The sequence below is a fragment of the Loxodonta africana genome, chromosome 8 (genome assembly GCF_030014295.1).
Source record: "Loxodonta africana isolate mLoxAfr1 chromosome 8, mLoxAfr1.hap2, whole genome shotgun sequence".
In the NCBI taxonomy this organism is placed as follows: Eukaryota; Metazoa; Chordata; class Mammalia; order Proboscidea; family Elephantidae; genus Loxodonta; species Loxodonta africana.
Window position 1 is genome coordinate 9,727,280 of NC_087349.1, and position 23,460 is coordinate 9,750,739.

The 23,460-nt window shown below is 55.2% G+C and overlaps 1 protein-coding gene across 5 annotated transcripts in view; it reads left to right on the forward strand.

Moving 5' to 3' along the window:
* SLC37A3 (solute carrier family 37 member 3) overlaps positions 1-23,460 on the forward strand; it is a 55,267-nt gene that overhangs the window by 27,205 nt on the left and 4,602 nt on the right. For 3 of the 5 annotated variants that reach the window (XM_064289648.1, XM_064289646.1, XM_064289647.1), the window contains 7 exons: positions 2,388-2,472; positions 3,390-3,571; positions 5,836-5,977; positions 16,154-16,255; positions 16,790-16,837; positions 20,334-20,485; positions 22,469-22,534. In XM_064289648.1, coding sequence (XP_064145718.1) covers positions 2,388-2,472; positions 3,390-3,571; positions 5,836-5,977; positions 16,154-16,255; positions 16,790-16,837; positions 20,334-20,485; positions 22,469-22,534 — 777 coding nt within the window. Of the gene's footprint in view, positions 1-2,387; positions 2,473-3,389; positions 3,572-5,453; positions 5,618-5,835; positions 5,978-16,153; positions 16,256-16,789; positions 16,838-20,333; positions 20,486-22,468; positions 22,535-23,460 lie in introns of those variants that run through there. The other 2 variants (XR_010322593.1, XR_010322594.1) reach the window with 2 other exon arrangements.

The following is a 23,460-nucleotide window of genomic DNA, read 5'->3' on the forward strand; positions in this document are numbered from 1 at the left end:
CTGTCTCCTGTGCCTTTACAGTGGCCGCCCGATGTGTGTCCCGTGTGTAAGCAGCGCCTTCTCTGTCTCCTGTGCCATTACAGTGGCCGCCCGATGTGTGTCCCGTGTGTAAGCAGCGCCTTCTCTGTCTCCTGTGCCTTTACAGTGGCCGCCCGATGTGTGTCCCCGTGTGTAAGCAGCGCCTTCTCTGTCTCCTGTGCCTTTACAGTGGCCGCCCGATGTGTGTCCCGTGTGTAAGCAGCGCCTTCTCTGTCTCCTGTGCCTTTACAGTGGCCGCCCGATGTGCGTCCCCGTGTGTAAGCAGCGCCTTCTCTGTCTCCTATGCCTTTACATTGGCCGCCCGATGTGTGTCCCGTGTGTAAGCAGCGCCTTCTCTTTCTCCTGTGCTTTTACAGTGGCCGCCCGATGTGTGTCCCCGTGTGTAAGCAGCGCCTTCTCTGTCTCCTGTGCCTTTACAGTGGCCGCCCCATGTGTGTCCCGTGTGTAAGCAGCGCCTTCTCTGTCTTCTGTGCCTTTACAGTGGCCGCCCGACGTGTGTCCCCGTGTGTAAGCAGCGCCTTCTCTGTCTCCTATGCCTTTACATTGGCCGCCCGATGTGTGTCCCGTGTGTAAGCAGCGCCTTCTCTGTCTCCTGTGCCTTTACAGTGGCCGCCCGATGTGTGTCCCCGTGTGTAAGCAGCGCCTTCTCTGTCTCCTATGCCTTTACATTGGCCGCCCAATGTGTGTCCCGTGTGTAAGCAGCGCCTTCTCTGTCTCCTGTGCCTTTACAGTGGCCGCCCGATGTGTGTCCCCGTGTGTAAGCAGCGCCTTCTCTGTCTCCTATGCCTTTACATTGGCCGCCCGATGTGTGTCCCGTGTGTAAGCAGCGCTTTCTCTTTCTCCTGTGCTTTTACAGTGGCCGCCCGATGTGTGTCCCCGTGTGTAAGCAGCGCCTTCTCTCTCCTGTGCCTTTACAGTGGCTGCCCCATGTGTGTCCCCGTGTGTAAGCAGCGCCTTCTCTGTCTCCTGTGCCTTTACAGTGGCCGCCCGATGTGTGTCCCCGTGTGTAAGCAGCGCCTTCTCTGTCTCCTGTGCCTTTACAGTGGCCGCCTGATGTGTGTCCCCGTGTGTAAGCAGCGCCTTCTCTGTCTCCTGTGCCTTTACAGTGGCCGCCCGATGTGTGTCCCGTGTGTAAGCAGCGCCTTCTCTGTCTCCTGTGCCTTTACAGTGGCCGCCCGACATGTGTCCCCGTGTGTAAGCAGTGCCTTCTCTGTCTCCTGTGCCTTTACAGTGGCCGCCCGATGTGTGTCCCGTGTGTAAGCAGCGCCTTCTCTGTCTCCTGTGCCTTTACAGTGGCCGCCCGATGTGTGTCCCTGTGTGTAAGCAGCGCCTTCTCTGTCTCCTGTGCCTTTACAGTGGCCGCCTGATATGTGTCCCCGTGTGTAAGCAGCGCCTTCTCTGTCTCCTGTGCTTTTACAGTGGCCGCCCGATGTGTGTCCCCGTGTGTAAGCAGCGCCTTCTCTGTCTCCTGTGCCTTTACAGTGGCCGCCCGATGTGTGTCCCCGTGTGTAAGCAGCGCCTTCTCTGTCTCCTGTGCCTTTACAGTGGCCGCCCGATGTGTGTCCCTGTGTTTAAGCAGCGCCTTCTCTGTCTCCTGTGCCTTTACAGTGGCCGCCCGATGTGTGTCCCCGTGTGTAAGCAGCGCCTTCTCTGTCTCCTGTGCCTTTACATTGGCCGCCCGATGTGTGTCCCGTGTGTAAGCAGCGCCTTCTCTGTCTCCTGTGCCTTTACAGTGGCCGCCCGATGTGTGTCCCCGTGTGTAAGCAGCGCCTTCTCTGTCTCCTGTGCCTTTACATTGGCCGCCCCATGTGTGTCCCGTGTGTAAGCAGCGCCTTCTCTGTCACCTGTGCTTTTACAGTGGCCGCCCGATGTGTGTCCTGTGTGTAAGCAGCGCCTTCTCTGTCTCCTATGCCTTTACAGTGGCCGCCCGATGTGTGTCCCCGTGTGTAAGCAGCGCCTTCTCTGTCTCCTGTGCCTTTACAGTGGCCGCCCCATGTGTGTCCCGTGTGTAAGCAGCGCCTTCTCTGTCTCCTGTGCCTTTACATTGGCCGCCCGATGTGTGTCCCCGTGTGTAAGCAGCGCCTTCTCTGTCTCCTGTGCCTTTACATTGGCCGCCCGATGTGTGTCCCGTGTGTAAGCAGCGCCTTCTCTGTCGCCTGTGCTTTTACAGTGGCCGCCCGATGTGTGTCCTGTGTGTAAGCAGCGCCTTCTCTGTCTCCTGTGCCTGTACAGTGGCCGCCCGATGTGTGTCCCGTGTGTAAGCAGCGCCTTGTCAGTCTCATGTGTTTTTACAGTGGCCGCCCGATGTGTGTCCCGTGTGTAAGCAGCGCCTTCTCTGTCTCTTCCAGTATGCCTTCCTGGTGACGGCGTCTGTGCAGTTCGCTGGTGGAATCGTCATCTTCTTTGGGCTCTTGGTGTCACCAGAGGAAATCGGTGAGGAGGCTTGTCTCTTCCGCTCAGAACTTCCTATTGTTAGGGGCAAAGGGGCGTCTGAAGGCAGGAAGAATCTTTCCCAGCAGCTGTGTACTCCTTTGGGTGCATTGCAGGAGCTGTGTTGCTGTCTGTGGCTGTCGGCTTTGTGGGCGGCCAGGTGCAGTGCGTGGGGTTGAGGGCTGTGAGGCACGTCTTTTATTGATACAGGGCAACTACTTGTCATTGGCAAACGGTTTTCATAATTGAGACACGGGCCAGGAATTAGCAAGGTGTGTTTCTCATGTTGCCTGCTGAGGCAGATTGCTCTTCCTTCATGGGAATAATTTGCTTTGATGCTTATCTGTGGTTAAAGGCAGAATATAGACAAGCCCAGCCACAAAGGCACAGCTTTTGAGTAGTATTAAAAACTGCTAGTTATTATTACTTAGGAGACACTTCAGTCTAACAGTTTTTTCTGTATGTAAGGGAGATGTTGTGATGTAGTTGAATTAGCATTGCTCTGAAGCCATCATATAAAGTGGAATTAGAGTCCTGGGTTTGTTGTTTATTAGCTGTTGACCTTAATTGGCCTTGGTCCCCCAACCTTAGTTCCTTCTTCTTTCACAAGGAAAAGAAAATAATACCCACCCCTAAATACCAGCTGCTGTCGCGTCGGTTCTGACTCCCAGTGGCCCCGTGTGTGCAGAATAACTGTGCTCCATGGGGTTTTCAGTGGGGGGTTCTTTGGAAGTAGGTTGCCAGGCCTTACTTCTGAGTCACCTGGGGTGGACTAAAACTGCCAGTCTTGTGGTTAGAGCCTAGCACTTAACCATTTGCCTCACCCAGGATTCGTAGGTGGTGATATCTGTAAAGCGTTTAGCATAATGCGGTGCACTTAGAAGGCACTCGGTCAGTGGTAGCCCTCACTGTTGTTTCAGGTCTCCCAGGTGTCGAGGCAGAAGACACTCTTGAAGAAGACTCGCACAGGCCGTTAATTAATGGTGCTGAAGATGAAGATGAGTGTGAGCCTGGTTACTCAGTCCAGGCGGGTGATGCTGCGGTCACCCAGGTCAAGGCAATAAGCTTCTCTCAGGCCTGTTGCCTCCCTGGAGTTATACTGGTAAGCACCGTGCACCTCTCCTTCCCACGTCAGTGAGCCGTCGTAGCCCGTGAGACTTACTCTGCTGGGGATAAAGCATCTTTAAGTATTCAGCTTCCTTTTGGTTCTCTCTTACAGGGTAATATGCTCAGAGGAATAGTGTGTAGTGCACCCTAGCTTGTTTCTGGATTGGCACCTTGCAAGGGTCAGCAGACCTTTCTGTAAAGGGCCAGAGAGTAAATATGTTCAGCTAGAGGGGACCACAGGGTCTCTGCTGTAACTACTCAACTCTGAGAGCAAAAAAGCCATAGATGCCTCGTAGTGCGCGGGCGTGGCCAGATGTGGCCCACGGCCCTAGTTTGCTGACCCTGATCTAGCACGTGACTAGGGAGGCCAGGTTGATATTTTATAGACCACGAAGGGCTCTGGCTGGTTCATCAAGCCTGCCTTATTTGCCTACATTCTGATCATTCCAGGAGAAGGTCTGTTTGCCCTTTCATTAAAAGGCCCAGAACACCACACTGCACAGTACCCTTGGCAGTGCGGGCCAGTGTTCCCACAACCTCTGCAGTCAGAAAGCTTGCTCACGTCGCAGCTAAATCCCTGCTGTGGTTTTCTCCATGTTTCGGGAATGCTAGTGCTGGACTGGAAGTTGAGAGACCTAGGCTATGTGTCCAGCTTCCCGCTCACTTTCTGTGAGACCTGGGGTAAGTCACTCAGCCGTTCTGTGTCTCTGTCCCCTCCCATGGACTAGAACTCACACCAGCCTCCCCGCCGCGGTTTGTAGCGCTGGACTGTGGTGTTGTGCATAAGCACTTGTCTTTGGGGTTTTTGTGATTTTATTTTTTAACGATGCTTTATAAATGTAGACTCAGAGTCTACCAGTCATCATATTTCATACCTGTCAGTTCCCTTCCGCCTGTGCCCCTCAGGGTAAGAGCACTAAGACAGGTGGCGAAGTGTGAGTTAAAATATACGGGTAAGTTTCCTTAGTTTTTTAGACAAAAGATGACGTGTAGCGTATAGGAAGTGGGCATGCCTTTAGGCCAGCACCTGTGCTGATGGTTAGTATCTGTTAACTAATTATTAAACCTTTTGCTAGTCGTAGTTTAATTTCTGAGACAACTTAAATCTGTTGGGACTAAATATGGAACTCTTTTGCTATTCTTTCAGCATTTCATGAGAGGTTGTTCTCAGAGCTGGGCCTGCGAGTACGAGAAATGTAGTGAGCTTAATCCCCTTGTCTTGCTGGCCCACTGTCAGACAGAGCATGCTCACGATGGCGATCTGGCTCTTGTGGGTGGCTGCGGCCCTGTCAGGAGCACTGTTTTAAAACAAGTGATACCTTGGGAGTAACCAGGAAGTGGGGGAAGCGTTACAGGCTAGACAACCTTTGAAGTCCACCCTCTGCTTCTCCCCCTTTCCCTTTGATGCTGAATGTCAGGATTTCCTGCTAATAACAGTCTGAATACAGGACTCTTAGTCCCACTACCCTCCTTTCCCCCAGAGGAGAGCCTCAGACCAAGATGCCCATGGGCTATCTTTTTTTTTCTCAGTGGTATTTATTTTGTTGTTGAGAACATACTCAGCAAAGCATATACCAATTAAACAGTCTTTACATGTACAGTTTAGGGACGTTGACTACCTTCTTCGAGTTGTGCGACCATTCTCACCCTCCTTTTCTGAGGCGTTTCTCCACAATTGACATAAACTCACAGCTCCCCAAGGTCATGTGGTTTCATTCACCGAGGATCCTCCCTTCTTTCTCTCCCGCTTTCGGCAGTGTAAGTGCCTTTCTCAGACCTTGAAACTCCCCGTTTTAGTCATATTGCTCTCAGTGGTTCCTGATGTTGGCTTCATAAGAAGTAGAACAGCTGTTGACAGTCAGCCTTGGTCTTTACAGGATTTCTCTGCCTGGGATTAGTGCCCAAGAGTGGCACAGAGACCGTTTATCTTTGAATAAGAAACATGCATGTGTGCCCTGCCTTGGGGATTCCAAACACTGGTTTCCTGTGACGTGAGAAGGAAGGGAGACAGTCAGAAACAAGCAGGTGTTGTCACCCCAAGGTCTGTTTTCTGCTTCGCTGGAAGCCAGTGGGGATGGCGGGGGGCAGGGGAGTGGGACCAGGGCAAGTCAGGGAAACACAGTGTGTAGACAAGTTTAATTTTAAAATCAGGTCTCACTCACCCCAGATGCCTTTATTTCGTTTTGCTTTTTAATGACACTGAAAGTTGTCCCGCTGAGCTGTTTGTCTCTTACTGGCTGCTGAATGTGTTTCTTGTAGTATTCACTGGCCTATGCCTGCTTGAAGTTGGTGAATTACTCCTTCTTCTTCTGGCTGCCCTTTTACCTGAGCAACAACTTTGAGTGGAAAGAGGCCGAAGCTGACCAGCTGTCCATCTGGTACGATGTAGGCGGAATCATAGGTAGGCGAGATGCGTCCGCTTCCTTCATGCAGAGTTAGCCTTACTGGGTTATGAAATCGGCATTGTTCAAGGGTTTATTGCTTATGTCACAGCCATTTTCCCTACACTGTACTGCCAGCCAACAGGCAAACTCCTACAGGAAAAAAAACTCTTGGGCAGGGAGACCCGGCTCAGGCGGGCCTGTGGTTTACAGGGCTCTTTTTCTCGGGCCTGGGATAATGGGTCAGTTCTTTCGTCTTGGCCCCTTTAAATGTAACCCGTTGTACATAGTCAGGGATGTCTCAGCTCTGAACTAGTCGCGTGTCCAAGATCCACGTTAGGTTGTGATGTACTCGTCTTACCTATGGCCTGCTTGCCCGCCACCCCAGCCACAGAAGGGAGAGCGGTGGCTTGGTGCGCAGTCACAGCACAGAGGCGGGTGGTGGCAGGGATTCCCTTCTGCGCGTGATGGCGGTTGCCTCATTGGTGGCAGGGATTCCCTTCTGCGCGTGATGGCGGTTGCCTCATTGGTGGCAGGGATTCCCTTCTGCGCGTGATGGCGGTTGCCTCATTGGTGGCAGGGATTCCCTTCTGCGCGTGATGGCGGTTGCCTCATTGGTGGCAGGGATTCCCTTCTGCGCGTGGTGGCGGTTGCCTCATTGGTGGCAGGGATTCCCTTCTGCGCGTGGTGGCGGTTGCCTCATTGGTGGCAGGGATTCCCTTCTGCGGGGATGGCGGTTGCCTCATTGGTGGCAGGGATTCCCTTCTGCGCGTGGTGGCGGTTGCCTCATTGGTGGCAGGGATTCCCTTCTGCGCGTGGTGGCGGTTGCCTCATTGGTGGCAGGGATTCCCTTCTGCGGGGATGGCGGTTGCCTCATTGGTGGCAGGGATTCCCTTCTGCGCGTGATGGCGGTTGCCTCATTGGTGGCAGGGATTCCCTTCTGCGCGTGATGGCGGTTGCCTCATTGGTGGCAGGGATTCCCTTCTGCGGGGATGGCGGTTGCCTCATTGGTGGCAGGGATTCCCTTCTGCGCGTGGTGGCGGTTGCCTCATTGGTGGCAGGGATTCCCTTCTGCGCGTGATGGCGGTTGCCTCATTGGTGGCAGGGATTCCCTTCTGCGGGGATGGCGGTTGCCTCATTGGTGGCAGGGATTCCCTTCTGCGGGGATGGCGGTTGCCTCATTGGTGGCAGGGATTCCCTTCTGCGCGTGGTGGCGGTTGCCTCATTGGTGGCAGGGATTCCCTTCTGCGCGTGGTGGCGGTTGCCTCATTGGTGGCAGGGATTCCCTTCTGCGGGGATGGCGGTTGCCTCATTGGTGGCAGGGATTCCCTTCTGCGCGTGATGGCGGTTGCCTCATTGGTGGCAGGGATTCCCTTCTGCGCGTGGTGGCGGTTGCCTCATTGGTGGCAGGGATTCCCTTCTGCGCGTGGTGGCGGTTGCCTCATTGGTGGCAGGGATTCCCTTCTGCGGGGATGGCGGTTGCCTCATTGGTGGCAGGGATTCCCTTCTGCGGGGATGGCGGTTGCCTCATTGGTGGCAGGGATTCCCTTCTGCGCGTGGTGGCGGTTGCCTCATTGGTGGCAGGGATTCCCTTCTGCGGGGATGGCGGTTGCCTCATTGGTGGCAGGGATTCCCTTCTGCGCGTGATGGCGGTTGCCTCATTGGTGGCAGGGATTCCCTTCTGCGCGTGGTGGCGGTTGCCTCATTGGTGGCAGGGATTCCCTTCTGCGGGGATGGCGGTTGCCTCATTGGTGGCAGGGATTCCCTTCTGCGCGTGATGGCGGTTGCCTCATTGGTGGCAGGGATTCCCTTCTGCGCGTGGTGGCGGTTGCCTCATTGGTGGCAGGGATTCCCTTCTGCGGGGATGGCGGTTGCCTCATTGGTGGCAGGGATTCCCTTCTGCGCGTGGTGGCGGTTGCCTCATTGGTGGCAGGGATTCCCTTCTGCGGGGATGGCGGTTGCCTCATTGGTGGCAGGGATTCCCTTCTGCGCGTGATGGCGGTTGCCTCATTGGTGGCAGGGATTCCCTTCTGCGCGTGGTGGCGGTTGCCTCATTGGTGGCAGGGATTCCCTTCTGCGGGGATGGCGGTTGCCTCATTGGTGGCAGGGATTCCCTTCTGCGCGTGGTGGCGGTTGCCTCATTGGTGGCAGGGATTCCCTTCTGCGCGTGGTGGCGGTTGCCTCATTGGTGGCAGGGATTCCCTTCTGCGGGGATGGCGGTTGCCTCATTGGTGGCAGGGATTCCCTTCTGCGCGTGGTGGCGGTTGCCTCATTGGTGGCAGGGATTCCCTTCTGCGGGGATGGCGGTTGCCTCATTGGTGGCAGGGATTCCCTTCTGCGCGTGATGGCGGTTGCCTCATTGGTGGCAGGGATTCCCTTCTGCGCGTGGTGGCGGTTGCCTCATTGGTGGCAGGGATTCCCTTCTGCGCGTGGTGGCGGTTGCCTCATTGGTGGCAGGGATTCCCTTCTGCGGGGATGGCGGTTACCTCATTGGTGGCAGGGATTCCCTTCTGCGGGGATGGCGGTTGCCTCATTGGTGGCAGGGATTCCCTTCTGCGCGTGGTGGCGGTTGCCTCATTGGTGGCAGGGATTCCCTTCTGCGGGGATGGCGGTTGCCTCATTGGTGGCAGGGATTCCCTTCTGCGCGTGGTGGCGGTTGCCTCATTGGTGGCAGGGATTCCCTTCTGCGCGTGATGGCGGTTGCCTCATTGGTGGCAGGGATTCCCTTCTGCGGGGATGGCGGTTGCCTCATTGGTGGCAGGGATTCCCTTCTGCGCGTGATGGCGGTTGCCTCATTGGTGGCAGGGATTCCCTTCTGCGCGTGGTGGCGGTTGCCTCATTGGTGGCAGGGATTCCCTTCTGCGCGTGGTGGCGGTTGCCTCATTGGTGGCAGGGATTCCCTTCTGCGGGGATGGCGGTTGCCTCATTGGTGGCAGGGATTCCCTTCTGCGCGTGATGGCGGTTGCCTCATTGGTGGCAGGGATTCCCTTCTGCGCGTGGTGGCGGTTGCCTCATTGGTGGCAGGGATTCCCTTCTGCGGGGATGGCGGTTGCCTCATTGGTGGCAGGGATTCCCTTCTGCGGGGATGGCGGTTGCCTCATTGGTGGCAGGGATTCCCTTCTGCGCGTGGTGGCGGTTGCCTCATTGGTGGCAGGGATTCCCTTCTGCGCGTGGTGGCGGTTGCCTCATTGGTGGCAGGGATTCCCTTCTGCGCGTGATGGCGGTTGCCTCATTGGTGGCAGGGATTCCCTTCTGCGGGGATGGCGGTTGCCTCATTGGTGGCAGGGATTCCCTTCTGCGCGTGATGGCGGTTGCCTCATTGGTGGCAGGGATTCCCTTCTGCGCGTGATGGCGGTTGCCTCATTGGTGGCAGGGATTCCCTTCTGCGCGTGGTGGCGGTTGCCTCATTGGTGGCAGGGATTCCCTTCTGCGCGTGGTGGCGGTTGCCTCATTGGTGGCAGGGATTCCCTTCTGCGGGGATGGCGGTTGCCTCATTGGTGGCAGGGATTCCCTTCTGCGCGTGATGGCGGTTGCCTCATTGGTGGCAGGGATTCCCTTCTGCGCGTGGTGGCGGTTGCCTCATTGGTGGCAGGGATTCCCTTCTGCGCGTGGTGGCGGTTGCCTCATTGGTGGCAGGGATTCCCTTCTGCGGGGATGGCGGTTGCCTCATTGGTGGCAGGGATTCCCTTCTGCGCGTGGTGGCGGTTGCCTCATTGGTGGCAGGGATTCCCTTCTGCGGGGATGGCGGTTACCTCATTGGTGGCAGGGATTCCCTTCTGCGCGTGGTGGCGGTTGCCTCATTGGTGGCAGGGATTCCCTTCTGCGCGTGATGGCGGTTGCCTCATTGGTGGCAGGGATTCCCTTCTGCGGGGATGGCGGTTACCTCATTGGTGGCAGGGATTCCCTTCTGCGCGTGGTGGCGGTTGCCTCATTGGTGGCAGGGATTCCCTTCTGCGCGTGGTGGCGGTTGCCTCATTGGTGGCAGGGATTCCCTTCTGCGCGTGATGGCGGTTGCCTCATTGGTGGCAGGGATTCCCTTCTGTGCGTGGTGGCGGTTGCCTCATTGGTGGCAGGGATTCCCTTCTGCGCGTGGTGGCGGTTGCCTCATTGGTGGCAGGGATTCCCTTCTGCGCGTGATGGCGGTTGCCTCATTGGTGGCAGGGATTCCCTTCTGCGCGTGGTGGCGGTTGCCTCATTGGTGGCAGGGATTCCCTTCTGCGCGTGGTGGCGGTTGCCTCATTGGTGGCAGGGATTCCCTTCTGCGGGGATGGCGGTTACCTCATTGGTGGCAGGGATTCCCTTCTGCGCGTGGTGGCGGTTGCCTCATTGGTGGCAGGGATTCCCTTCTGCGGGGATGGCGGTTGCCTCATTGGTGGCAGGGATTCCCTTCTGCGGGGATGGCGGTTGCCTCATTGGTGGCAGGGATTCCCTTCTGCGCGTGGTGGCGGTTGCCTCATTGGTGGCAGGGATTCCCTTCTGCGGGGATGGCGGTTGCCTCATTGGTGGCAGGGATTCCCTTCTGCGCGTGGTGGCGGTTGCCTCATTGGTGGCAGGGATTCCCTTCTGCGCGTGATGGCGGTTGCCTCATTGGTGGCAGGGATTCCCTTCTGCGGGGATGGCGGTTGCCTCATTGGTGGCAGGGATTCCCTTCTGCGCGTGATGGCGGTTGCCTCATTGGTGGCAGGGATTCCCTTCTGCGCGTGGTGGCGGTTGCCTCATTGGTGGCAGGGATTCCCTTCTGCGCGTGGTGGCGGTTGCCTCATTGGTGGCAGGGATTCCCTTCTGCGGGGATGGCGGTTGCCTCATTGGTGGCAGGGATTCCCTTCTGCGCGTGATGGCGGTTGCCTCATTGGTGGCAGGGATTCCCTTCTGCGCGTGGTGGCGGTTGCCTCATTGGTGGCAGGGATTCCCTTCTGCGGGGATGGCGGTTGCCTCATTGGTGGCAGGGATTCCCTTCTGCGGGGATGGCGGTTGCCTCATTGGTGGCAGGGATTCCCTTCTGCGCGTGGTGGCGGTTGCCTCATTGGTGGCAGGGATTCCCTTCTGCGCGTGGTGGCGGTTGCCTCATTGGTGGCAGGGATTCCCTTCTGCGCGTGATGGCGGTTGCCTCATTGGTGGCAGGGATTCCCTTCTGCGGGGATGGCGGTTGCCTCATTGGTGGCAGGGATTCCCTTCTGCGCGTGATGGCGGTTGCCTCATTGGTGGCAGGGATTCCCTTCTGCGCGTGATGGCGGTTGCCTCATTGGTGGCAGGGATTCCCTTCTGCGCGTGGTGGCGGTTGCCTCATTGGTGGCAGGGATTCCCTTCTGCGCGTGGTGGCGGTTGCCTCATTGGTGGCAGGGATTCCCTTCTGCGGGGATGGCGGTTGCCTCATTGGTGGCAGGGATTCCCTTCTGCGCGTGATGGCGGTTGCCTCATTGGTGGCAGGGATTCCCTTCTGCGCGTGGTGGCGGTTGCCTCATTGGTGGCAGGGATTCCCTTCTGCGCGTGGTGGCGGTTGCCTCATTGGTGGCAGGGATTCCCTTCTGCGGGGATGGCGGTTGCCTCATTGGTGGCAGGGATTCCCTTCTGCGCGTGGTGGCGGTTGCCTCATTGGTGGCAGGGATTCCCTTCTGCGGGGATGGCGGTTACCTCATTGGTGGCAGGGATTCCCTTCTGCGCGTGGTGGCGGTTGCCTCATTGGTGGCAGGGATTCCCTTCTGCGCGTGATGGCGGTTGCCTCATTGGTGGCAGGGATTCCCTTCTGCGGGGATGGCGGTTACCTCATTGGTGGCAGGGATTCCCTTCTGCGCGTGGTGGCGGTTGCCTCATTGGTGGCAGGGATTCCCTTCTGCGCGTGGTGGCGGTTGCCTCATTGGTGGCAGGGATTCCCTTCTGCGCGTGATGGCGGTTGCCTCATTGGTGGCAGGGATTCCCTTCTGTGCGTGGTGGCGGTTGCCTCATTGGTGGCAGGGATTCCCTTCTGCGCGTGGTGGCGGTTGCCTCATTGGTGGCAGGGATTCCCTTCTGCGCGTGATGGCGGTTGCCTCATTGGTGGCAGGGATTCCCTTCTGCGCGTGGTGGCGGTTGCCTCATTGGTGGCAGGGATTCCCTTCTGCGCGTGGTGGCGGTTGCCTCATTGGTGGCAGGGATTCCCTTCTGCGGGGATGGCGGTTACCTCATTGGTGGCAGGGATTCCCTTCTGCGCGTGATGGCGGTTGCCTCATTGGTGGCAGGGATTCCCTTCTGCGCGTGGTGGCGGTTGCCTCATTGGTGGCAGGGATTCCCTTCTGCGGGGATGGCGGTTACCTCATTGGTGGCAGGGATTCCCTTCTGCGCGTGGTGGCGGTTGCCTCATTGGTGGCAGGGATTCCCTTCTGCGCGTGATGGCGGTTGCCTCATTGGTGGCAGGGATTCCCTTCTGCGCGTGGTGGCGGTTGCCTCATTGGTGGCAGGGATTCCCTTCTGCGGGGATGGCGGTTACCTCATTGGTGGCAGGGATTCCCTTCTGCGCGTGATGGCGGTTGCCTCATTGGTGGCAGGGATTCCCTTCTGCGCGTGGTGGCGGTTGCCTCATTGGTGGCAGGGATTCCCTTCTGCGGGGATGGCGGTTACCTCATTGGTGGCAGGGATTCCCTTCTGCGCGTGGTGGCGGTTGCCTCATTGGTGGCAGGGATTCCCTTCTGCGCGTGGTGGCGGTTGCCTCATTGGTGGCAGGGATTCCCTTCTGCGCGTGATGGCGGTTGCCTCATTGGTGGCAGGGATTCCCTTCTGCGCGTGGTGGCGGTTGCCTCATTGGTGGCAGGGATTCCCTTCTGCGCGTGGTGGCGGTTGCCTCATTGGTGGCAGGGATTCCCTTCTGCGCGTGGTGGCGGTTGCCTCATTGGTGGCAGGGATTCCCTTCTGCGCGTGGTGGCGGTTGCCTCATTGGTGGCAGGGATTCCCTTCTGCGCGTGATGGCGGTTGCCTCATTGGTGGCAGGGATTCCCTTCTGCGCGTGGTGGCGGTTGCCTCATTGGTGGCAGGGATTCCCTTCTGCGCGTGGTGGCGGTTGCCTCATTGGTGGCAGGGATTCCCTTCTGCGCGTGATGGCGGCTGCCTCATTGGTGGCAGGGATTCCCTTCTGCGCGTGGTGGCGGCTGCCTCATTGGTGGCAGGGATTCCCTTCTGCGCGTGGTGGCGGCTGCCTCATTGGTGGCAGGGATTCCCTTCTGCGCGTGGTGGCGGTTGCCTCATTGGTGGCAGGGATTCCCTTCTGCGCGTGGTGGCGGTTGCCTCATTGGTGGCAGGGATTCCCTTCTGCGCGTGGTGGTGGCTGCCTCATTGGTGGCAGGGATTCCCTTCTGCGCGTGGTGGCGGCTGCCTCATTGGTGGCAGGGATTCCCTTCTGCGCGTGATGGCGGTTGCCTCATTGGTGGCAGGGATTCCCTTCTGCGCGTGGTGGCGGCTGCCTCATTGGTGGCAGGGATTCCCTTCTGCGCGTGGTGGCGGCTGCCTCATTGGTGGCAGGGATTCCCTTCTGCGCGTGATGGCGGCTGCCTCATTGGTGGCAGGGATTCCCTTCTGCGCGTGGTGGCGGTTGCCTCATTGGTGGCAGGGATTCCCTTCTGCGCGTGGTGGCGGTTGCCTCATTGGTGGCAGGGATTCCCTTCTGCGCGTGATGGCGGTTGCCTCATTGGTGGCAGGGATTCCCTTCTGCGCGTGGTGGCGGCTGCCTCATTGGTGGCAGGGATTCCCTTCTGCGCGTGGTGGCGGCTGCCTCATTGGTGGCAGGGATTCCCTTCTGCGCATGGTGGCGGCTGCCTCATTGGTGGCAGGGATTCCCTTCTGCGGGGATGGCGGTTACCTCATTGGTGGCAGGGATTCCCTTCTGCGCGTGGTGGCGGCTGCCTCATTGGTGGCAGGGATTCCCTTCTGCGGGGATGGCGGTTACCTCATTGGTGGCAGGGATTCCCTTCTGCGCGTGGTGGCGGTTGCCTCATTGGTGGCAGGGATTCCCTTCTGCGCGTGATGGCGGTTGCCTCATTGGTGGCAGGGATTCCCTTCTGCGGGGATGGCGGTTACCTCATTGGTGGCAGGGATTCCCTTCTGCGCGTGATGGCGGTTGCCTCATTGGTGGCAGGGATTCCCTTCTGCGCGTGGTGGCGGTTGCCTCATTGGTGGCAGGGATTCCCTTCTGCGCGTGATGGCGGTTGCCTCATTGGTGGCAGGGATTCCCTTCTGCGCGTGGTGGCGGTTGCCTCATTGGTGGCAGGGATTCCCTTCTGCGCGTGATGGCGGTTGCCTCATTGGTGGCAGGGATTCCCTTCTGCGCGTGATGGCGGTTGCCTCATTGGTGGCAGGGATTCCCTTCTGCGCGTGATGGCGGTTGCCTCATTGGTGGCAGGGATTCCCTTCTGCGCGTGATGGCGGTTGCCTCATTGGTGGCAGGGATTCCCTTCTGCGCGTGGTGGCGGTTGCCTCATTGGTGGCAGGGATTCCCTTCTGCGCGTGGTGGCGGTTGCCTCATTGGTGGCAGGGATTCCCTTCTGCGCGTGGTGGCGGTTGCCTCATTGGTGGCAGGGATTCCCTTCTGCGCGTGGTGGCGGTTGCCTCATTGGTGGCAGGGATTCCCTTCTGCGCGTGATGGCGGTTGCCTCATTGGTGGCAGGGATTCCCTTCTGCGCGTGGTGGCGGTTGCCTCATTGGTGGCAGGGATTCCCTTCTGTGGGGATGGCGGTTGCCTCATTGGTGGCAGGGATTCCCTTCTGCGCGTGATGGCGGTTGCCTCATTGGTGGCAGGGATTCCCTTCTGCGCGTGATAGCGGTTGCCTCATTGGTGGCAGGGATTCCCTTCTGCGCGTGATGGCGGTTGCCTCATTGGTGGCAGGGATTCCCTTCTGTGGGGATGGCGGTTGCCTCATTGGTGGCAGGGATTCCCTTCTGCGCGTGGTGGCGGTTGCCTCATTGGTGGCAGGGATTCCCTTCTGCGCGTGATGGCGGTTGCCTCATTGGTGGCAGGGATTCCCTTCTGCGCGTGATGGCGGTTGCCTCATTGGTGGCAGGGATTCCCTTCTGTGGGGATGGCGGTTGCCTCATTGGTGGCAGGGATTCCCTTCTGCGGGGATGGCGGTTGCCTCATTGGTGGCAGGGATTCCCTTCTGCGCGTGATGGCGGTTGCCTCATTGGTGGCAGGGATTCCCTTCTGTGGGGATGGCGGTTGCCTCATTGGTGGCAGGGATTCCCTTCTGCGGGGATGGCGGTTGCCTCATTGGTGGCAGGGATTCCCTTCTGTGCGTGATGGCAGTCACCTCATTGTAAGCAGCAGATTTTAGTGGTGACGCTTGCTGTAGCTGAAAGTGTAAACAAGGAAGAGACTTGTAAATAAGACAGTCTTGTGGAGGTATTATTTACTTGGCTGTGGCAAACTCGGTGTCCTTACCGCAACGTGTACATTTAGGGTCACGGTAAGGCTAAACTGCCCCGGTCACATGACACCAAACAGCGTATCCTTAGGTGGTATGTTCCTGTTACACCTGAATTTGACAGCCCTCGTCTTAGCTCCAGAACCAAAGGTGAGGGTGCCACAAAAGTGAGGCTGTGTCCTTTAAAATTAAAGCTGCCCAGGCGCCTGCTGTCTGAGGTGCACCAGGGTTCGGGGACCATGTCTAAACGTGATGCTGGAAGGGTTCCCGTTGCCTCTTTTCACACTTGCTGCCCCCCGCCCTGGGTGTTGGGAACCCTGATTGCTACATTTAATTTTAGTGACTGTTGGCCACTGTCAATAGCCCATGAAGAGCAGCCCTTTGTGAATTATCTTTCAAAATAAAAAGCAGGAGAATCAGGAAAATCCTCAACAGCCTGTTTTAGGAAGAGGAACAGTAAGGGCTAGTGGAAGGTCGTGGTGGTTTTTCCTTTGACCATATTTTTGGGTCTGATTTGGGGTGCCCTGTCCCCGTCAGCCATCATGGCGATGCAGCAGTCAGTCTTCCTGAAAGGCAGTTGTGGAGGACGCTCTTCAGCAGTCAGCCATCTCAGGGGCTAGAGCAGCGTCGGGGTCCTGACAATGAGAGCCCAGTGGGGTCCTGACAGTGAGAGCAGGGTGGGGGTCCTGACAGTGAGAGCAGCGTCGGGGTCCTGACAGTGAGAGCAGCGTCGGGGTCCTGACAGTGAGATGAGAGCAGGGAGGGGGCCGAGTGGCAGGTGCTGGTGTTGACTGCGCTGTCCCCTTCCTGCAGGTGGCACCCTGCAGGGCTTCATCTCCGACCTGCTGCAGAAGAGAGCCCCTGTTTTGGCGCTGAGCCTGCTGCTGGCGACCGGGGCCCTCGTGGGATATAGTCGTGAGTATTCCTTTGCGATGAAGAGGTTTCCCTGATCTCTGAGGAGGAGGGCATTTGCCGTGAGTCAGTGGTCTGCCGGGGGAGACCCTGGAGACGGCTACAAAGGCCTGCCACGATCCCTTTCATGTCCCCTAAGTGCCTGGTGAAACCACCCTCACGTCCTTTTATGCGTGTTGGGGAGGAAGCCGGCACGTCCTCTGCTTTGTTGCCGGTTTAAAAGCTTGCTTGGGAGTGTACGTAAGGGCAGACTCCAGTGGGACAGCATTCCGGCCAATAAAACAGGAAAAGCAGAGAGATATAATCAGTAGGCTTGGTATGTGCTCCTTGAGATGCTGCTGCAATGAAGTCACATCAATGTGAGCACCAGCGACAGGCAGACCTTGCAAATCGGAGGTGGAGAAGGCAGCGAGAGCCCTGTCCCTGCCGAATCTGGGTGTGTCTTGTGAGGTCAGACTCCCGTCTCTGTGGGCTGCTCTGCGGAGCTTGAGTACCCCACTGTGATGTCATCTTGGCCTTTCTGCTCTTCCCTCACAGGCTCTCCTGATGATAAGTCCGTTAACGCACTTCTGATGGCGGTCACAGGTACGGCGTGGCGCTCACCCTGCCTGTACGGCTCCTCTGTGAATGTAGGGAAGAGGAAACGTGTTCCTCTCTCGGTTTGGGTAACACAGAGACCTCGGTTGTAGAGAACCCCGTGGTAGAAGGAAAGACCCCTCTTCCTCTGGGCTGTATTTCCTTGCTGTCATCAGCCTCAGTCCTGTCGTTTATAGAAGCAGGGATTTTCTAAAGTCTCTGTTTGCAGCCCCAGCTTCTGACATTTTAAGGAAGAAATAAGCTCTGAGGCAGTTGGCAAAGGACCCGAGGGTTGGGGAGTCACTGCCCTCAAGACAAGAAGAGGACACGCTATCTGTTTCCCTTTGTAGTTTTAGTCGACCTGGATGGAGAAGGTCGTTCTGAGAAAAAACGTGGTGATGCACCGTTCGAAGTGTCTGTCTTGCCATGCGTTCTGCCTTGTGTCGTGCGTTAGACTCTCCCCACACTGGGTCATTATGAAGTTCTTTTATGACATTCAGTGTGGGTGACAACCTTGTTATCGTGGGATAGAAGAATCCTAATTTTAGTATTTGGAGAGGCCTTCATCGTCTGGCTCAACGCCGTGACTTTATAGCTGTGGAAACCGAGGCCCAGAGAAGTGAATCGGTTCACTTGAGGACTCGTGTCTGTCTAGTGACCAGAGTAAAGTTGAAATTCCAGTCTTTGCATGTCTTTCCTGCTCTGCTCGCACCATTCCGGTCATAGTCGTTCTAGAAACTATAAATAATACTCAGCGTTTGTTCAGGCCAAATGCACTGACAGCGATATATGGTATATACACGTGTACAGTTTTACACAGAATACACTGTCAACCCAGTAAACGCAGTTGATAAGACAGACCCTGTCCTCTATGAGTGGAGCTGACGTGCGGTGGCCGGGTGTGCGAAGAACACTCGCTGCTCTGTCAGAGGCTCCTGTTGCTTTTTTTACATACATGCACCTTAGTTCACCTTTGAAGTTTTGATTAAAACAAGGACTTGATGTTTAGCTATATTCTGGTCACTGGTGGGCACCGTCTGCAGAAACCAGAGGCAGACCAGTTCCCAGCACTCTGACATGTACACTTCTCTCCACAAAGGCGAGGCCCCGAGACTTCATGCCTCTGGCTGTCAACCTTTCCAAACAGCCTCTCCTGGCTTCCACAGCTCCTTTTCCCTCAGGTATTTTTCACCTGGTGATATCAGGAAAAGTTGGCACCAGTGAGTTTATGTTAATGAGGGAGGAACAACCCAGAAAAGGAGGATGAGAATGGTTGCACAACTCAAAGAATGTAATCAGTGTCCCTAAACTGAACATGTAGAAACTGTTGAATTGGTATGTTTTGTTGTGTATATTCTCAACAACGACAACAAAGTAAATAAAATTTAGGAAAAAAAGCTGGTACCTACTTCACATAGCTGTGTGAGTGGCCAGCGATGCACCTGCAGGATTCAGTTGGCCTTACTGTTCCAACACCAGGTCCCATCCCAAAGGGTGCTGAGGAGCGCCCTGATTTCTTTGTTTTTCTGGAGCTCAGCTGTATCAGATACGCTTGAAATAGGGGGGCTGTTGACTAGGGCTTGGCGATCTCTGAGTTCTACAGAAATGTTTGCTGCGTCGGGTCCTCTTGGGTAGGCTGGTGTTGCAGGCTGCACAAGGGGTCGGCTCTGAGGTCAGTGTGTGGGATGGAGGTTTTATGCAGTCAGAGCTGCTTCTGAAGGTGTCTGAGGAGGGCCCATGTTGCAAACCAGCTCACCATCTTTCAGAAAGCCCAGTGTGGCTGGTTTTCCTCCTGTGTTGGAACCGGTCGGTTTTTCTTCACTCAAGCACCAGATGAAATAAAAAAAAATACTTGGGTGCAATTAGGGACCATGCTATTTAAAAATTAAGTGCTTTTAAACCCTCTATGATATTTTGGGTGGGGAGAGGCTCGTGCTCTGCGAAGCCCACGGAGCCGAGTCCAGCAGCGTGAGCGACAGATTCATACCTGCCCACTCATACTCAGTTCTTGGGATGAGTCCCGGGAGGGTGGCAGATGGAGCCCCCGGCACCGTTTGAATAACTTCTTCTCCGCTCTCTTTTCCGGTATATTGGGCTGAATTTGAGCAGTTAGATGCTCACATGGTGCAGCTCCACTGTAATGGAATTTGTTAACGAGTGCAGACTTCACGGATTAGCAGGTGCCGTGGGTCCGCTGGGTGCTCTGTAGCTTTGGGTTCTAGTAAATATACTAAAATGTCACGTAATTCAACAAGGGATTTCAGAAATGTGGATGCTATCTGCTTTGAAGATACTATTGGGAATGGTTTCCATTTCTACTGATTATTTTTTCCTTTTCTCTCCAACGTCTGGGTAAAGTATTGGGATATTGTTGTTGTTAGGTGCCGTCAAGTCAGTTCCGACTCTCAGCGACCCCCTGGACCACAGGACAAAACCCTGCCTGGTCCTGAGCCATCTTCACAATCGTTATGCTTGAGCTCATTGTTGCAGCCGCTGTGTCAATCCACCTCGTTGAGGGTCTTCCACTTTTCCGCTGACCCTGTACCCTGCCAAGCATGATGTCCTTCTCTAGGGACTGATCCCTCCTGACAACATGTCCAATGTATGTAAGACGCAGTCTCGCCATCCTTGCTTCTAAGGAGCATTCTGGTTGTACTTCCTCCAAGACAGATTTGTTCATTCTTTTGGCAGTCCATCGTATATTCGATATTCTTCTCCAGCACCACTATTCAAAGGTGTCAACTCTTCTTCAGTCTTCCTTATTCATTGTCCAGCTTTCACAGGCATACGATGTGATTGAAAATACCATGGCTTAGGTCAGGTGTAGCTTGGTGTTCAGGGTGACATCTTTGCTTTTCAGCACTTCGGAGGTCCTTTTGCAGCAGATTTACCCAATGCAATGCATCTTTTGATTTCTTGACTGCTGCTTCCGTGGGTGTTGGTTGTGGATCCAAGTAAAATGAAATCCTTGACAACTTCAATCTTTTCTCCGTTTATCATGATGTTGCTCATTGGTCCAGCTGTGAGGATTTTTGTTTTCTTTATGTTGAGGTCTAAGCCATACTGAAGGCTGTGGTCTTTGATCTTCATCAATAAGTGATTCAAGTCCTCTTCACTTTCAGCAAGCAAGGTTGTCATCTGCATAACGCAGGTTGTTAATGAGTCTTCCTCCAATCCTAATGCCCTGTCCTTCTTCATATAGCCCAGCTTCTCGGATTATTGCTCAGCATACAGATTGAATAGGTATGGTGAAAGGATACAACGCTGACTCACACGTTTCCTGACTTGAAACCACTCAGTACCCCCTTGTTCTGTCTGGACGACTGTCCCTTGATCTGTGTAAAGGTGCCTCATGAGCGCAGTGAAGCAACACTCAAGCCTGCACCTGTAGTACAACACATTGACAGGCGTGGGGGGTTGGGGTGGTAGTTTGCCTTATTTAGTAGATTCCTAGTGGTGTTCTGAGTGATGTTTTACTGAGAGAGTGTTCTGTGTGTAACCGTAGGGTTTTTTATTGGTGGACCTTCTAACATGATCAGCTCTGCGATCTCTGCGGATCTGGGGCGCCAGGAGCTAGTCCGAGGGAGCAGTGAGGCTTTGGCCACAGTCACAGGCATCATTGATGGAACTGGGAGCGTCGGTGCCGCGGTGGGCCAGGTGAGAGCATGGCGGGCCGGGTGAGAATGTGACAGGGGCTGGAACACACACTAGGTCGTCCTGTCCTCCCAAGGCGCAGGCGCCCGCCCCGATGGCGTGTGGAGTGGGCAGCCTCGTGTGCTGTAGTGCACTGCCCTGAAGCCTCCTCTGAGGTCCAGCTGATGCCACCTGACATGGAAGAATTCTCCACTGTTCTTAGTTCCTTCTTCCCAGAAGTTTCATTACTTTCAGATTCTTGCTGTCGAGAAATAAGCTCAGATCTCAGAAGACAGCTCCACCTGCTCCAGCCCCCTCCCACCTACCAGGTTGTAAGGGGTAAAGAGAAGGGGCAGGCTCGAGACAAGCCTCTCGTTATCCTCACCTGGCATGCAGACCCCGCCTCTTCCCCTGTCCCATCTCCCCATAACACATGCATGCGTGCGCATGTGCACGTTTTTACATGGGGCCTCACTGCAAACGGCCCTGGACCCTCCAGCTGCCCCCTGAGTCACCTTCCCTGAGTCCTCCACGTCCAGAAATCTGAGACCGTGCTTCAGAAGGTGGTCCACCGATTCCTTATGTCAGAATGACCTGGGCTACTCGTGAAAGCGCAGACTGCTGGGCTCATTGCAGACTTGTAGGCAGAGCCTGGGCGTCCATACTTTCAACAAGCCATCTGGTCATTGTTAGGCACGCTAAACTTAGAGGGCACCTCAGCTGAGATTGGGCTACTGCAGAACTGTTCTAGTTGGTCTTTTTGCTTAATTCAGGCCTTCTCTAGAAAGGCCTCTCTCCTGTAGGAAGGTCCTGGGTCACGCTTCTCCTAGGGTACAGCACTCCAGGCCACTGAGAGCTGCTTCTGAAAAATAGGGATTTGGGAGTCACCTGCCATGGATAGAATAGTTGAAACGATGGCAGTGGGTAAGGTTTTTAACAGGGAGAGAGAATGAAGTGCCAAAGGCAGAACCTGAGAGAACGAACGCCTGGCGTCAGAGGCAGGAAGTGAGGAGAAGAACGTGTTGTCCAGGGCAGAGAATCCGAGGAGGTGTCGGATGTAGAGAAGTCAAGGAGAACTGAAGAAAAAAAAGACTTTAAAACCCACTGCGGTCATGTCAATGCCAACTTGTAGCAACCCTGTAGGACAGGAAAACTGCCCCATAGGGTTTCCAAGGCTGTAATCTTTATGCAAGCAGACTGCTACATCTTTCTCCCATGGAGCAGCTGGTGGATTCAAACCACTGACCTTTCGGTTAACAACCAAGCACTTTAACCACTGTGCTACCAAGGCTCCTTGGAAATATACTAAAAACCATTAAATTGTGGATTTTAAATGGGTGAACTTTATGTTATGCAAATAAAGCTGTTTAAAAAAAAAGATGAGCGGGCAGTCAGAGTTCGGAGGGCCACCATGCTCTTACAGGTGATCAGACCTCCGCTGCTCTGCTTTCCATGACATGATCCAGGCTAAGTCGTTCGCGTTCATTTTCCCCGCTTGTGTCAGTAGCAGTGTGATCAAAGAACATCCGTTCAGTGCTGTTAGATCCTTGCCAGTGGTTGAAAGTAAAGACTGTGCTGTAGAACGTTAATGCAGTGCAGTAATCCTGGGAGTCAGGAGCATAACTGAGAAACGGGAGGTGTCCTTAGACTTCAGACCCATCTGAAAGCATCAGTTATAGTGCCTTTCATCGGAAGAAAGAATGATTACATGGGAGTGGCCTGAGAACGTTCATTTCTCTTCATAGTGAGGAGAATAAAAACCCACCTGAACCTGCATGTCTTCTGTTCTACAGTTTTTGTGTGGGGCCTCCGTGAGCCCACAGCGTTCAGGGCGCTGATAGAGCTCCAGTGGGAACGTGTACTTGGCAGAGCTTTGTAAAATGCAAGCCCTCGACCACCGCCAGCTCCCTTCTGTTCTCTTCAATAGCCACGTTTAATCTGCTTTTTAGCGGTTTCGTCTCGTTGGTCACAGGTGATTGTGTTGTAATGTCTTTATCTCCCTTTCAGTTTCTGGTGTCTTTGATCCAGGACAAACTTGGATGGATGTGGGTTTTCTATTTTTTCATTCTCATGGTAAGTGTGTGCTTTTTTTTTTTTTTTAACTAATTATTTTTCTTATTAATTTATTCTAAAGCAGTTACTTAAGTTACTTCTTGAAACCAGTAAATTCAATGGTTTCTTTTAAAGACTCTTTTGTGAAAAGTAACATTTTTTTCTTCTTTAAGGATGAAAATGGCCCCCAGTTTGCCTTTGACCTAAGTCTAACACGTATTATCTTTTAAAATTCCAGAAAAACTAACACTGAGAGACTGATTTCAGGTGCCCTCCTCCAGGGTCCTCTCCACGTGCTGAATACAACGTGGGGATTCTGAAGGAAATAGCAGTGTGTGCCAGGCAACGTGGGGTTAACAGCCCCGCATTGCTCTGATTAACACTGGGCTCACCCCGTGAGAATTCCAAAATAACAGTCGTCACTTGAGGAAGTATGTGCTGTGCTCTGGACATTGCTGACTGGAATTTTGTACTTTCTGAGAAATAGCCAGTGTGGAGGGGTGCCTGGAGCTTTTAAAATGTTGCTGTCTGTGGAGTGAGCACAGTGCTCTCCACAGGGCTTCTTGAGAGGCTGGTGACTGCCGTGTCCACCAGGGGGCGCATTTAGCACCCTGTACCTAAAACTTGTGTGCTGTTGAGTCAGTTCCCACTCGGAGCCACCCCACATGACAGAGCAGAACTTCCCCATAGGGTTTCCTAGGCTGTAATCTTTATGGGAACAGATTGCCAGGCCTTTCTCCCATGTCACTGCTGGGTGGGTTCCAACTGCCAGTGTTTCAGTTCACAGCTGAGCACTTAACCACTGTACCGCCGGGCCTCCTACACCTAATTAACCCAAAACCCAATTAGGGCATCCTAATTATGGACAGGGCTCTCTCAGCAGCTCCAGTCAACCCAGTACAGATCGCTGCTCTCTTGCCTCGTGCAAGGCGCCCGATCTATTTGAG